The sequence below is a fragment of the Schistocerca americana genome, chromosome 3, assembly GCF_021461395.2.
Source record: "Schistocerca americana isolate TAMUIC-IGC-003095 chromosome 3, iqSchAmer2.1, whole genome shotgun sequence".
Classification (NCBI taxonomy): Eukaryota; Metazoa; Arthropoda; class Insecta; order Orthoptera; family Acrididae; genus Schistocerca; species Schistocerca americana.
The window spans coordinates 364,757,802-364,772,363 of NC_060121.1; the positions used below are offsets into that span (position 1 = coordinate 364,757,802).

The 14,562-nt window shown below is 39.2% G+C and overlaps 1 protein-coding gene across 4 annotated transcripts in view; it reads right to left on the bottom strand.

The window, feature by feature from the left end:
* LOC124605536 (GATOR complex protein WDR24) overlaps nt 1-14,562 on the bottom strand; it is a 139,397-nt gene that overhangs the window by 122,184 nt on the left and 2,651 nt on the right. For all 4 annotated transcript variants that reach the window (XM_047137288.1, XM_047137289.1, XM_047137287.1 and 1 more), the window contains 3 exons: nt 12,717-12,799; nt 3,877-3,976; nt 3,666-3,782 (listed from right to left, as the gene is read on the bottom strand). In XM_047137288.1, coding sequence (XP_046993244.1) covers nt 3,666-3,782; nt 3,877-3,976; nt 12,717-12,752 — 253 coding nt within the window. In that variant the 5' untranslated portion in view covers nt 12,753-12,799. The remainder of the gene's footprint in view (nt 1-3,665; nt 3,783-3,876; nt 3,977-12,716; nt 12,800-14,562) is intronic.

A 14,562-nucleotide genomic window follows, 5' to 3' on the forward strand; every position in this document is an offset into this window, starting at 1 on the left:
AAGATACTATGAACATCACAAAATTGCAAATGGAGTTCTGACCCTTTGTAACAAAGAATAGCAAGCCATGTTGGCCAATAAAAAAAGATATCTGGAAGAAACGGCTAGTAGGTCATGTGGACTGTGTCTTGAGAAAGTATTTAAATTTTTGATTCTAAAGAACTGTCAAAAATTGCTTTTAGGGGAAGAAGAAATTAACACACAATTTAAGTAACAGTAACATAAATAATCCTAAACTAAGTTCACAAAATTACTATAAGATGTACTTCAGTTAAGTGCAATATTTTACAATATCTAAGATTTTGTATGAATAAAGTTTACAGCCACCTTGGAAGTACTATTTACATATTATAGAAAGTTTATGATGCACCATTAAAAATATTTTCTGAAAATATCGTATCTACAGGTGCAAGCCCGAAATGTAAGGGATCATTATTGAAAATAGCATATCACCTGTTGACTTCTGTCTCAGATTTTCTGAACGACATTTGTTTAACAATTTTCTTGACTTTCCACAGGCACGAGTGGCTGATGTGGCCAAAGGATCACTCTCTATGGCTGGTAACAGACTGGAGTTGAGTTTGTAGGCAGAGATTATATGTACCTGCCACGCCAACATCTGAAGGCTTCTCCGATCATTTGTTGAAGTATGGGAATCCAGGATCTGTATACCCTGAGGCTTTCTCCTTTCTTGTTGATGGTATTGTCATGTTTGTGGATTTCTACAGTTTCCTTGAACTAGTAGGCATGGTAGATCTTCTCCATAGTGAAGAGGTGGGTGGTTGGACGCACTCTTCCAGTTGTCACAATGGTGTTCTGCTCTCCCATCAGAGTGTTGTGCATTCACTGGACTGGCAGAGACTACAGGAATCCATCAGAGGTGAAGATAGCTGCAGCAAATCCGACAGCATTCAGGAAAACTCTATTATTCAGCAAGCTACATCAGACACATGTGTATACCCCTGTCCAGCGAGTGGAGAACGGCATTGACCCACACCAACTTTGGGCTGGAGAAGAGACAATGGATGCATCTGAAGACCACGCACATTGCTGGGAGGCAGCATCTTGATGAGACAATGTCTCACAGCCAAGGCCCGAACAGCTCTGCTGCTGGCTAGTGTCATCTGCAGTGCTGGGAAGCACCATGGCAGCACCAGGGCACCAAGGTGCCCGGAATTCCAGACCTCGGCGTACAAGTAGCAGGGGATTCGGGGCAGCAGAGCACCTCAAACTTTGAACCTTGGTATATGTGTGGCAGGCTGGTTTTGATGGCTACCCAATGGGTTCTGGAGGCTTCAGTAGCACAGCAGCTGTCCAGTTACGTCTCCAGCTCAAACTTGCCTGCTGTCTTGATCAGAGCACATAACAACACACCAGTGACTGGCTGTCTGTCAGCAAAGGCATGCACCACCACTTGATGCAATGCTGCATTGACAAGTCTTTGTGAGTGTCTTGATACACACTGAAGTAATTTGTGGGACACCTGTGGTTTGGTTGTTGCATCAGCTATGTGTCTTCAGAATGGTAATTGGAATACATGGAATACCTCAAATTCCTTGGCATCATAGTACTCTGTCTGTACTGTAACATACCTCCCCTCTATGGAGAAATTCAGCTAGGTGTTGTGCCGATGAAGGCTAGCTGGGACAGATACTCAGATATAATTATCCAATAGAATAACTACATGACAACATTACTTTTGATAAATTACTCATCTATTATTTACGCTCATCTACGTTTCCCTGCTGCATCTTCACCACACACTTTCCCTACATTGCCTGCTGTAGTGCTCTCTTTCAAGCAGGCCAGCAATCCAACACACTATGTCATGCCACTCTGTCATGGAGCCACATGAGCTGGCAGTTTACACTATGAGCAAACAGCTCATTTGATAGATTCATCACTTGGACCCTTCCTTGGTACTACAACCAAATCTATTTCTGGTATAACTATGATATGACATTTATGGTGGGTGGTGGAGACATTCTTCTTGTTATCAGGATGGCATTCTGCTCTCCCACCTTGATGTTGTTGGTTCGACATGCTCGTTGGGAATACAGAAATCCATTGGAGGTGAAGACAGCAACAGCATGAGTGACTGCACTCAAGGAAAGTCTTTGTAATTTATCAAGCTGTATCAGATACAGATGCACACACTTACTCGGTGGGTGCAGTCTGGCGTCGATCCACACTGTCTTCGTGTCAGTGTAGTGGTGGCAGAAGCACCTGAAGACGACACGTGCCACTGAGCAACACTGGTTGCCTGGTGGAGCTGATGCACTGGGTGCTGAGACAGTGGCTAGCAGTCACGGCACCTATCATTCGGCTGGTACTGACTGGATTCATCTGCAGTGCTAGGCAGCAGATCGGAGGTGGTGTAGCATTGTGCAGTGTCCCAAACACCGGAATGATGATAATGACAGCTCTCCAGCGGATGTTGGAGGGCCTAGTAGCACAATGGCCGTCTGATTACAATCACCGGCTCAAACCTGCACGGTGACTTGATTGAAGCATAAAATTAATGTCCCGGTGGCTGTCCGGTGGTGAAGGTATGCTCCACAGTTACAAACATCTCCATACACACTGATGTAGTGTGTCATCACTTTGTAGGTTGGCTGTGCCATCAACAGCAGACCTTTGGAATCATAATTGGAACACTGTGCCCCTAAATTCCTAGGTGTCATGGGACACCATCTGTAATGCAACAACAAGAACCTATGTATTGGAGAATTTTATTACATGATTAGTCTCACACAGCGTGTGCTCTCGCATGGCCAGTTCCTCCCAGCTTAGTTTATGTCTATGTTGGGATGAATGGGCAATCCACCAACACCAAGACCACTGAAGAGAAATGGCATTGTAGGTTGGGACATGTGGAGATATTGTCTTTATTGGAGCACATGCTGCACGAGATAGACAATGCAATAAAAATCACAGAGACAGAGGTTCTCACTTTGGAGAAGAACTAACACATCCTCTCATTCAGGAAACCAATAGAAATCCACAAACATGACAATCGCATAAACAAGAAATAACAAACCCTCAAAATAAAGAGATCCTGGATTCCTGTGCTGCAGCTAATGACCACTGGAGATAGGAATCAGAGCAGCACAGCCATAATGACCACAGAAAAACCCTCAGACATCGCCAAGACTTGCACAGTTAATCTCTGGCTATGAGCTCGATTCCCGTCAGGCACCAGCAACAGAGGATGAACCTTTGATAATTCAAGTCACTCATACTGATGTCAGGAAAATCATTAATCAACTGATAACAAAGAACCCAAGAAGTCAACAGGCAATATGTCTATAAGCGGCAATAAAAGACTCAACAATTTTGTAATGTTAAAAATATTTTTCTTCCTGTGTAGCAAACATACATTTAAACAGCAGCAGTCTAAAATACAATAATGAGAGTTCTTTTAAACAGTGGGTGGGCCATATAATAATACTTCATCAACACTGATAGACATATATGCATAATATGGTAGGCTGCATGTTTTATTTGTTATCTCAAACAGTTTTATATTGGTGAACAGTGCTGATTTCCTATTCTATTCTATTCTCTCTCTCTCTCGTTGTGTGTGTGTGTGTGTGTGTGTGTGGGGGGGGGGGGGGGGGGGGGGGAGGGGCACGAGGAGAGCAGAACTGGAATTAAAAGTTTACCTTCAGCTGCATTCCATGCAACATCATTACACGAGAAATTTAGGTTAAGATTCTTGCCAACTCGTAAATTGCATGTCTCTTCAAATTCTTCTTCCTTTATGGTGAATATCTTGAAAACTGAAATTAAAAAGAAGAAAGAGTAAATAATTATCTTCACCTTATGTTCCAATATGAGTAGCATAAAAAACATACATTAGATAAAAGCACATACCATTTCTTCCAGCAATTACAACTTGAGTATTGTCTTTATTGAGCGCAAGGGCATTTGCAGGTGCCTCCTGGCTGATAAACATCGTACGAGACGACACCTTCTGTAAAAAGGATAAGCATATTTTAATACAAGAGGAAACTAAAGAATTAGTTTCCCTGATATCGGAATAGCAGTGATCATTGAAAGTTCACTCAACAGAAATGTTATGACACTAGAAATGTACTCAGTAGAGCATTCCCCCCCGATGGTATTGTAAAAAATTAAATGTTACCCACACAAACAAATACAGCAAATGCCTTATCAATGTGCCACTCACTCAGTAACTAACACTTGAAATGTGTATTAAAAAGCTGTTTTTATGAGCTATTTTTCTTGATTTAGATGAGGAAAACTGTATTTTCTATGTTTAACAGAGCTGCCATCATCAGTAGTAAGAGTTATTAAAGTGACCTTAGTTAATAACCACAAAGTTTCTACACTGTAGTGGAGGGACCAGTAAATATGTGTAGCCTACTATTGCTCCAGAAGGGTGACAGAGAAGATCTGTAAGCTTCTAGCACATATGTACAAACTTATAACTTCATTTATAAGCAACTGACTCACTGAACAATTAGACTTCTGCAACCCCTTAGAATAAGCAGTATTTTGCAAAGGTTTTTCAACTTTTGACCATCCCAGTCCATTAAAGCTCACTTTGAAAAGACCATAGTATGTAATCATCAACATACAATCGGCATTTATTGAATGTCTTAAAAGGGTTTGCTACAGTCACAATGCGAGCCAATCAGAAATTGGAGAGGTTCTTGGATCATTTTTATTAACGAACAGTGATAATGATCAGAGTTGATAAACCCCTCATAACCAAAAGGATCTCGGTGGCCAAAAATATTTGTTAGTGGGATATGGTATCTCCAAAGTTTTTTTTCTTCCTATCTGTGGAAGATGTGTACAAATACATGGACTGGAACGGGAGATGGCTAGTCCCAGAACCACCCTGGATTTGTTTGTGACATTATGTCTATTTAAAACTAGTGAGAAATAAGAACTACTTAAGTATTTCATTAGGTTCTATGGAACAATGTAAGCCACAGTTACTTGGCCATTAATTCACAGAAAGCTGATAAGAAAGTTTGAAAACAGAATAAGAAAACCATAAAAATTCAAAAATATTTACAATAGTATATTTAGTAAATAATTTGTTATAGTACAAGGCTCTAAACTAATGCAAGAAACTCTTTCACAGACTAAAAGGAGTATGCCACAAGGAAAGCCTTCAAGTTAGCTTTGAAAATTATCACTTTATTACCTTTCTATACAATGATTAAACTGTGAACTGCCAGTTCTTTTTCAATGAGTATCTATTATTAAGCAGAAATCTCATAAGGGAATGTACAAAAATGGCACAGTTAGAATTCCGCGATACATGAACAATTGCCAGCTCAAGTTTGCAAACTGACACTACAGATCATTCTGTATGCTCTTTTCTGAAGTAAGAACATTATCTGTGAATTCAATGAGTTGTCCTAAAACATGAGACGTAATGTAGTAAAAGTACATAAAGTAATGTAGTAAAAGTACATAAAGTAAAAAGTTTGCATGTTTCCATACAGGGATAGAGGAACTACTGCATCAGTGCAATGTCATTCAGAAGGTTAGAAACATTTTCATTACTCAAAGGAAAATCTACATTGTGGTAACAGACTGATCTATAGAGTACAACAAGGTTCAAGGACTAGGTTAAGCCTGAAGGGAACAGTTACTGAGTTGGTGAAGCCAATGGATGTGAATATTGTACAGGGTGACAATTATTGAACTACACGAGGAAAGAAACATAAATTAGTTACAAAATATGGTGTACTTACACTTCATTCAACATGTAAACATCACTACAGACATTCGGATTTAGGTTATGACATGTTCAAATATGCCTGCCATCATTGGTGATGATGTGGCACAGACGAATAGTGAAATTCTGCATGACACACTGAAGTGTCAGAACATTGATGCTGTTGATGACCTCCTGAATGGCTAATGGACCTCCTGAATGGCTGTTTTCAACTCGGCAACAGTTTTGGGCATACTATATAGCCCCACAAAAAAAAAAAGAGAAGAAGAAGAAGAAGAAGAAGAAGAAGAAGAAGAAGAGTCCCATGCATTCAGATCTGGAGAATATGGCAGCCAGTCAAGGCCCATGCCAGTGACTTCTGGGTACCCCAGAGCCACAATGTGGTCCCCAAAGTGCTCCTCCAGGACATCAAGCACTCTCCTGCTTCGATGGGGTCAAGCTCTGTCTTGCATGCACCATATCTTGTCAAAATCCGACTCACTTTGGATAGTGGGGATGAAATCATCTTCCAAAACCTTCATGTACTGTTCAGTAGTCACCTTGCCATCAAGGAATATCACACTAATTATTCTGTGACTGAACACTGCACACCACACAGTCACCCGTTGAGTGTGAAGAGACTTCTTCATCGCGAAATGTCGATTCTCAGTCCCCCAAATGTGCCGATTTTGCTTACTGATGAACCTATCCAAATGAAAGTGGGCTTCATCACTAAACCAAACCATACAGTGAATACTAATTCCCATCATGCTCTGTGGCCAATCATGCAGTTTGAATGTCCTAATGCAAACCATTCAGAAGTTACGATGATTTTATTTCATATAGTTCATTAAATGTCACCCTGTGTACAAAGGTTGTGGTGTCAGACTGAGCTGTAGCACAGACCAAGGTCTAGTTTTGGTTTGAAGGTGACAATTTGGCTATGTGTTGAAGAAGTCAACAAGTCTAAAAGTCAAATGTTGGGTTTTTGTGACAGACTGATGCATAGCATAGCCAGAGATCTGTGTTAGCTTGGAAGCTGGTAGTTTCATTTTCCATTATTTGCTGTTATATACCAATAACAGCAAAGCCAAAATGCAGCGAAAAGCAGAATATGAAAACTCAGTGTCAAATAATTTATTATGTTTCTGTGCATATTTGTCCAAGCAAGTGAAAAATCTGTTTCAACACACTTATTATAGTATATTAAGGTTCCTATTATGTTAAGTACCTAATACTTCTTCCATGGTCAAGACAAAAACATTGTTAGCTTCATACATCCATCTTCAGATAGACCAAGGGTTGCCAGATGTTACTAAGTTTTTTTTGGAATATGAATGAATCCGTCAAAAAATAAATCTGTATTTAATTATCTTCCTGTATTTGCTAACAATTTTGGTACTAACATGCACCGTGTTCAGTTCCCCAATGATAAATTGGGTAACTATACAGAGAACCAGGTAAATGCCATAATACATCTTGAGAGGGGCACAATCAGGTCGATGCCCACAAAGATTAATTCCTTCCCTCCTGTTTTTGGTATTAAAAGCCATATATCCATACAATTACCAGGTTTATAACAGAGAGATCTGAAGACAGTGCACTGTGCCACTGAAATCAGTGGCATATAAAGCAACCATTTCAATTACAATTGAAGGATTCATTCATACTGTTGTTGTTGTTGTTTGTTGTTGTTGTCTTCAGTCCTGAGACTGGTTTGATGCAGCTCTCCATGCTACTCTATCCTGTGCAAGCTTCTTCATCTCACAGTCCTTACTGCAACCTACATCCTTCTGAATCTGCTTAGTGTACTCATCTCTTGGTCTCCCTCTACGATTTTTACCCTCCATGCTGCCCTCCAATGCTAAATTTGTGATCCCTTGATGCCTCAGAACATGTCCTACCAACCAGTCCCTTCTTCTTGTCAAGTTGTGCCACAAACTCCTCTTCTCCCCAATTCTATTCAATACCTCATCATTAGTTATGTGATCTACCCATCTAATCTTCAGCATTCTTCTGTATACCACATTTCAAAAGCTTCTATTCTCTTCTTGTCCAAACTATTTATTGTCCATGTTTCACTTCCATACATGGCTACACTCCATACAAATACTTTCACAAACGACTTCCTGACACTTAAATCTATACTCGATGTTAACAAATTTCTCTTCTACTTCGACCATCATCAGTTATTTTGCTCCCCAAATAGCAAAACTCCTTTACTACTTTAAGTGTCTCATTTCCTAATCTAATTCCCTCAGCATCATCCGACTTAATTCGACTACATTCCATTATCCTCATTTTGCTTTTGTTGATGTTCATCTTATACCCTCCTTTCAAGACACTGCCCATTCTGTTCAACTGCTCTTCCAAGTCCTTTGCTGTCTCTGAACGAATTACAATGTCATCGGCGAACCTCAACATTTTTATTTCTTCTCCATGGACTTTAATACCTACTCCGAATTTTTCTTTTGTTTCCTTTACTGCTTGCTCAATATACAGATTGAATAACATCGGGGATAGGCTACAACCCTGTCTCACTCCCTTCCCAACCACTGCTTCTCTTTCATGTCCCTCGACTCTTATAACTGCCATCTGGTTTCTGTACAAATTGTAAATAGCCTTTCGCTCCCTGTATTTTACCCCTGCCACCTTTAGAATTTGAAAGAGAGTATTCCAGTCAACATTGTCAAAAGCTTTCTCTAAGCCTACAAATGCTAGAAATGTAGGTTTGCCTTTCCTTAATCTATTTTCTAAGATAAGTCGTAGGGTCAGTATTGCCTCACGTGTTCCAATATTTCTGCGGAATCCAAACCGATCTTTGCCGAGGTTGGCTTCTACCGGTTTTTCCATTCGTTTGTAAAGAATTCGCGTTAGTATTTTGCAGCTGTGACTTATTAAACTGATAGTTCGGTAATTTTCACATCTATCAACACCTGCTTTCTTTGGGATTGGAATTATTATATTCTTCTTGAAGTCTGAGGGTATTTCATTCATACTACAAAACATTAAAAAGAACATTATGATTTTGGCTTTACAAATCAGCTGTTCTGCCACTATATGTTCTGAACACTCGTGACATGTGTTGCAAAAATGTATGCCCGCATCTCGTAGTCGTGCGGTAGCGTTCTCGCTTCCCACGCCCGGGTTCCCGGGTTCGATTCCCGGCGGGGTCAGGGATTTTCTCTGCCTCGTGATGGCTGGGTGTTGTGTGCTGTCCTTAGGTTAGTTAGGTTTAAGTAGTTCTAAGTTCTAGGGGCCTGATGACCATAGATGTTAAGTCCCATAGTGCTCAGAGCCAAAAATGTACTTCGAGCTTAGTGTGTGGTCAGCCCAACATAAACTTTCACAAGCAGAAGCATGGTATCAGCCTAAGAAACAAGACCAAGAGCATTGCCATCAGAAGAACAACACTGGTAATAGACATCCTCGAGAGAATTATGTTGTTGTAATGGCACAGGACTGGCCACATAGCAATGCCGAATCCCAACAACACATGTAGGAATAATATGGTTTACTGGAGGATACGGGGACATTAAAGAACCAGTGGAAGAAGTGATGGCTTGATGATATCAAGAGGTCACTGATGATGATGATGAAGAAGAAGAAGAAGACACTGAAAGCAGAGCTCATATTGACAGAAAAGAACCACAACTGAGTCGCCAATTCTCAGAAATGAAGATAGAGACATCACTCTTCACCATCACACTCACTTTTCCTTCAACTGCGAATTTTACAACCACACTCTGTAAGCACCCTCACAATCTCCGTCAGCATTTTGAAGCATTTGAACTTTTTCTTTTGCTTTATAAAACAGAACAAAAAAGAAATGAACTGAATGAGGATTATAGCCTTTTTAAATAAAATAAATTAAATAAAATTTCATGTCCATCTTCAGCTCTTTGCAGTCACCTCATTTCCAGCTATTATCTCAAGTCAACACACCAACATTTATTTGTTCCATCAGCAGTTCATAGAAAACATAATGTAGAGCAGGCCTACTTTCATTTATCCCTCATGGATCCATAATGCACTGTGAGTTAGTTTGGTTTAGTTTTGGGCATATCCCATGGATTATGTTTGCAACGCACTATGCCGTGGAATGTGCCAGTAGGTTTATAATTTCTCACTGACAATATGCTACATTCTGCTTTTTATGTAACTAGGTGTTTTTCTTGATATAAAATTGTTTTTAAAACTTTCATAATCTGCCAGCAGATTTAATCATTAGAGAGATGGTCAAATGTTTTTATGGTTGCTTACTTTCCTGTCTTTTGCTCAAGAGTAAGGTTAAGTTGTGCATAGTGGAGGCTATTTTTGTTTGTAGTGTTATTTTCACGTATGTTACTATTATTTCCAAATTACACCTGATTCTTCACAACAAATTTCATATGAGAGTATACATATTGTGAAGCCATTGTTAGTATGCCTATATTTGTTACAAATTTGGCCTTTACATATGTCTGCTTGTGTCTGTATATGTGCGGATGGGTATGTGTGTGTGCGCGAGTGTATACCTGTCCTTTTTTCCCCCTAAGGCAGGGCCGGCCAGAAATTCTGCACGCGTGCGGTGCTCCTGCACATGTGCAACTTCCAGGTCACAGCGTCCACGCCGCAGTGGTCAGCGTTCATGTAGTGCATGTTTCTACACACAGATGTCACTTTATCCACTTGCTCGGATACTCTGTACAGGCGCATTCTAGTGCTCTTTCCACAGCTTGCAAGCCAACCATGGGAAGTTATTTCGCTTATTAAACATTTGAAATACTGTCACAGTCTACTCATTGAGATGTCTACTTTTATGTTAACAGTTTAACCCAGTAAGACAAGTAATACAGTTAACAACCGTGGGTTTTTATTAAGGCAGCTTGACTGATGGCACGTAAATACGCGTAATGTTTTTGATCGAGTATTTAAGAAAGAGAGAACTTGGCGACTTCCAACGAACCTTATTCATGATTTCAAATAACATTAAACTAATGCAAGGTTTCCTATAACTAATTCTTGGTGCCCTCAGTTACACCCACATAAGTTCTGTCTCACTGACCTCTGAACAGAATGATAACCGCAGACCTCTCGATGATCACCTGTTATTTCAATACCTTTATTGCTATATCTTTCATCAGTTACATCTGAAATCTGCATAATAACCAACAATTAGATGAATGTTATGCTTTATTGACTTCAGCTGAGCGTAGCCCTTCACACATTAAAGAAAAACCCTAAATGTAAGTATACATTGGAACAATCGATTTAATGACCAACTTTCCTGATAATAATGTAACATGGAGCAGAATGAGGCAATAATGCACAGTTAGTAAACAATAATTTTTAATTACGAAAGGGATAAATCCAAACACGTTTATCACTGGTCATGAGAAATGATAACCGAGTTGATGTGTCTCATCCACTTTCTTAAGGACATTTAATATTGGTTGCTGTTCTTCACTGTTGAGTACACTACACTCGTCTCTGTGATATGTATTGTAGTGTCTTACAATTGAAAACTTGTGCTGGCCACCTATTATTCGGCGGCACAGCAAACATTGTGAGTTTTCACAAACGGCTACAAAAAAGAATTGCAGTTCCCAGTCATTTTTAAATGACTGAAAACGTAGATCTCCCATCCTTTGCTTTTTCACAGTACCTGCAATTTCTCAGTACTTCTCTGTTAAGGTTACGGTTACCAGGGGTAAACGAGACTGGGTATGTTGCGCTCTTGCTTGTACCACAAAAAGGGAAGTGGAGCCGCCGCCGTTCATTTAGGACACAAGTCTAATAACAGATGTCGCTGTCGCCCGCTGTCGCACACGTGCGCACATGTGCAGCACTTCCGCACGTCTGCACACTGTGCAGCATTTGGCCGGCCCTGCCCTAAGGTAAGTCTTTCCGCTCCCGGGATTGGAATGACTCCTTACCCTCTCCCTTAAAACCCACATCCTTTCGTCTTTCCCTCTCCTTCCCTCTTTCCTGATGAAGCAACCGTCGGTTGCGAAAGCCTGAATTTTGTGTGTGTGTGTGTGTGTGTGTGTGTTTGTGTGTCTATCAACATACCAATGCTTTCGTTTGGTAAGTTACATCATCTTTGTTTTTAGATATGTTACAAAATAATTGACTACATTACATTAAAGCATGGACACCAGATGATATCCTCAAAGCCCTTTTCTGCCCGAAGAGAACTTTTGTATTTATGTATGGAATTGCCCCAGAAAATAATTCCATTATGGCATTAGTAAATGAAAGTGTGCTGAGTAAGTCAATTTTAAAAACAATATTTCTTATTTGTTGTTATAAAAAAGATTAAATGCTTCATTTTGTGTGTTAATTTGTGTTGCAGAGTTAAAAAAACAAAAGATAGAGGTGTGGCTATGTAATGTGGCAGCATGTCTCTCAAATCTGCACAGTGCATACCTGCCACGGAATGTCTAGCACTCTAGCCGACTCATCTCAGAGATTCAAAGGCACTCCACTAATGTTTATTATTCCATGAAAACCTTACTTAGTTTAAAAAAAAGAAATATTTTGAGATAGTTATATTTGTTCAGGATTTTGGTCCAGTAAGATCGGTTAATACTATCAACTCATGAAGAAACGAGACTAGTTTTCATGAAAGTCTTAGCGTTAAGTAGTTTCAATCACATCCCGATATTTTTTTGAACAAAGATAAAAAAAAAAGAAAACTCAATGACACACAAGAAAGTCAAAAATTTGAATGACATAAGTGGACAAAAAATTAAAATAATATTTCACATCTATGTAAGCCTAGTAACTTATAAATCATCATCCTAACAAAATGGCCCCCACCCCCAATGGATTACCATCTCCTCTAACTATTTTATCTTTTAAATATTCTTCACAGAGTTTCTCAGTTACATGTAGAAGAGATGGATAGAGAGGTGGAGCTGCACATCAGCTACAACTTTTATGAAAATAAAAATTTATCATAAATTTTTTGCCATAATTATTTTCATCATTAGGCCCTACTCAAAAATCAGCTATTTTAATAGCTACTCACCATGTCTGGTCCACCTGTCTCGTGTTTTTCCATCATGTTCCTTTTCTGTTTTGATCATTCAGTTAATGAAAGCCACACATTTCCTAAATTGGAAAACTCACATGAAATAAATATAACATACTTTTTTATATTAATGTCTTAAGATAGCAGAACACAGTGGCAGTAATTGAAGAAGGTTCTCTATGAGTATTAATAATGCTATGCAATATTTCAGTGACAAACACATGTTTACAAGTGGGAGAAAAACAGTGCACACCATAACTATTCTTACAGCAAATATCACTCAGTTTTAGGAATTAAAGTAAAGATGCTATATTTTACAATCAACATATACTTGACATTAGACAGCATGTAATATACGTGCATTGTTAGAAATGTAATATAAATTCATTTAGAAGTGCACTGTGCAAGCTTATAGGGTTGCATTATCATAGAGAGAGAGAGAGAGAGAGAGAGAGAGAGAGAGAGAGAGAGAGAGAGAGTTATGGTGCGGCATATTTGTAGCTGATTGCATTTGCAAAGGGTGTGTTGGAATATGTGATGGCACTCTCTAATGTGGGATGATTATGTTTCTAAATTGTTTGCGAGTGCTATTAGTGACTCAATTGACTTTCTATTGCTGTTTGTAAGAATGATATTTGAAGTGTTTCATCTGTGGTGGTTTGTTAGTGAGTTATTGTAATGTTGGCAATTAAGTGCAATAGATTCGATGTTATGTGAAATTATGAGCATAGTATATTATGGTTGGACATTTAATTTTATATTTCATTTTTTTTTAGTCATGGACATGATAATGAAGTTCACGAGTAGGTCGCTGCATGCTACAAAGGAGAGTGACATACTGAGCACGACTGGGATGCACGTGCTTGTGTTACGTTGGTGAAGGGGTGGGGATATGACTTTTGGGTTGCGTAGTTATTTGTAGGTAATTACGTTGGATTGTGAAGTATTCAATACCAGATTTGTTGCACTGTGTGCAGTTTCGTGGTATTGTTTATTCTGTTTCTGCTATATACTGAAGTATTTCAGATACAAGTTTTTTTCAGGTTTGAGTTACGTTGGCTTCTATTTGGTTGAGGGATGTGTTTGGTATGTGTTCATTATTAAAACTGTTATACGTCCTCATCCACAAGCCCCCTACATTTGGTGCTGTTGGTTTCATGTCACTTCTGCAATCAAATGTTTTTCTTTTTATTTTTGTCCATGTGTATAAAGTGTTACGTTATTCTCAACATACTGTGTAAGCCTGAAATAAGAGTGTCCGCCACCTTAATGATACCATGAATCAAAGCCGGTGGATGGTACTGCAATCTTCGGTAATCCCAAAAACACTTATTACTTATTTTAATTATCTGTTTCCTCGAATTTCTGTTTTAGTTTATTATATTTATCTTTCTGATCTGTTTGTCCTATCCCATGAGATTTTTTTCTTTTTAAAAAGACAAAAAACACTAATCAGCTACTGAAGCATCTTTATCTTCTATGGGTTGCAGGGGTTACGACCCCTGGGGAGGTGGGTGGGTGTTCATGCATGGCTGTCTTCACTTACACGTTGTAGCTACGCAAGGCGTCTAAATTTGTTTATATTTAGTTTGCCCCCCCACCCAAAACACCCCATTTCCCGCGCTTGTCCCGTTAGTGTCATTAGGCTTCTTGTGGAAAGTGTGTGTGTTTGTTTTTGTTTCCGCCATATTTGTGACGTCATGGGTCAAAGCAGACGGGTGGGATCGGACGCTTCCGTATTTCCGTGTTTTTAAATTAAAAAAAAAAAAAAAAAAAAATCTCACGAGATAGAACGAACAGATCAGAAAAGTAAATAAAATAAGATAAAACGGAATTGGAGACA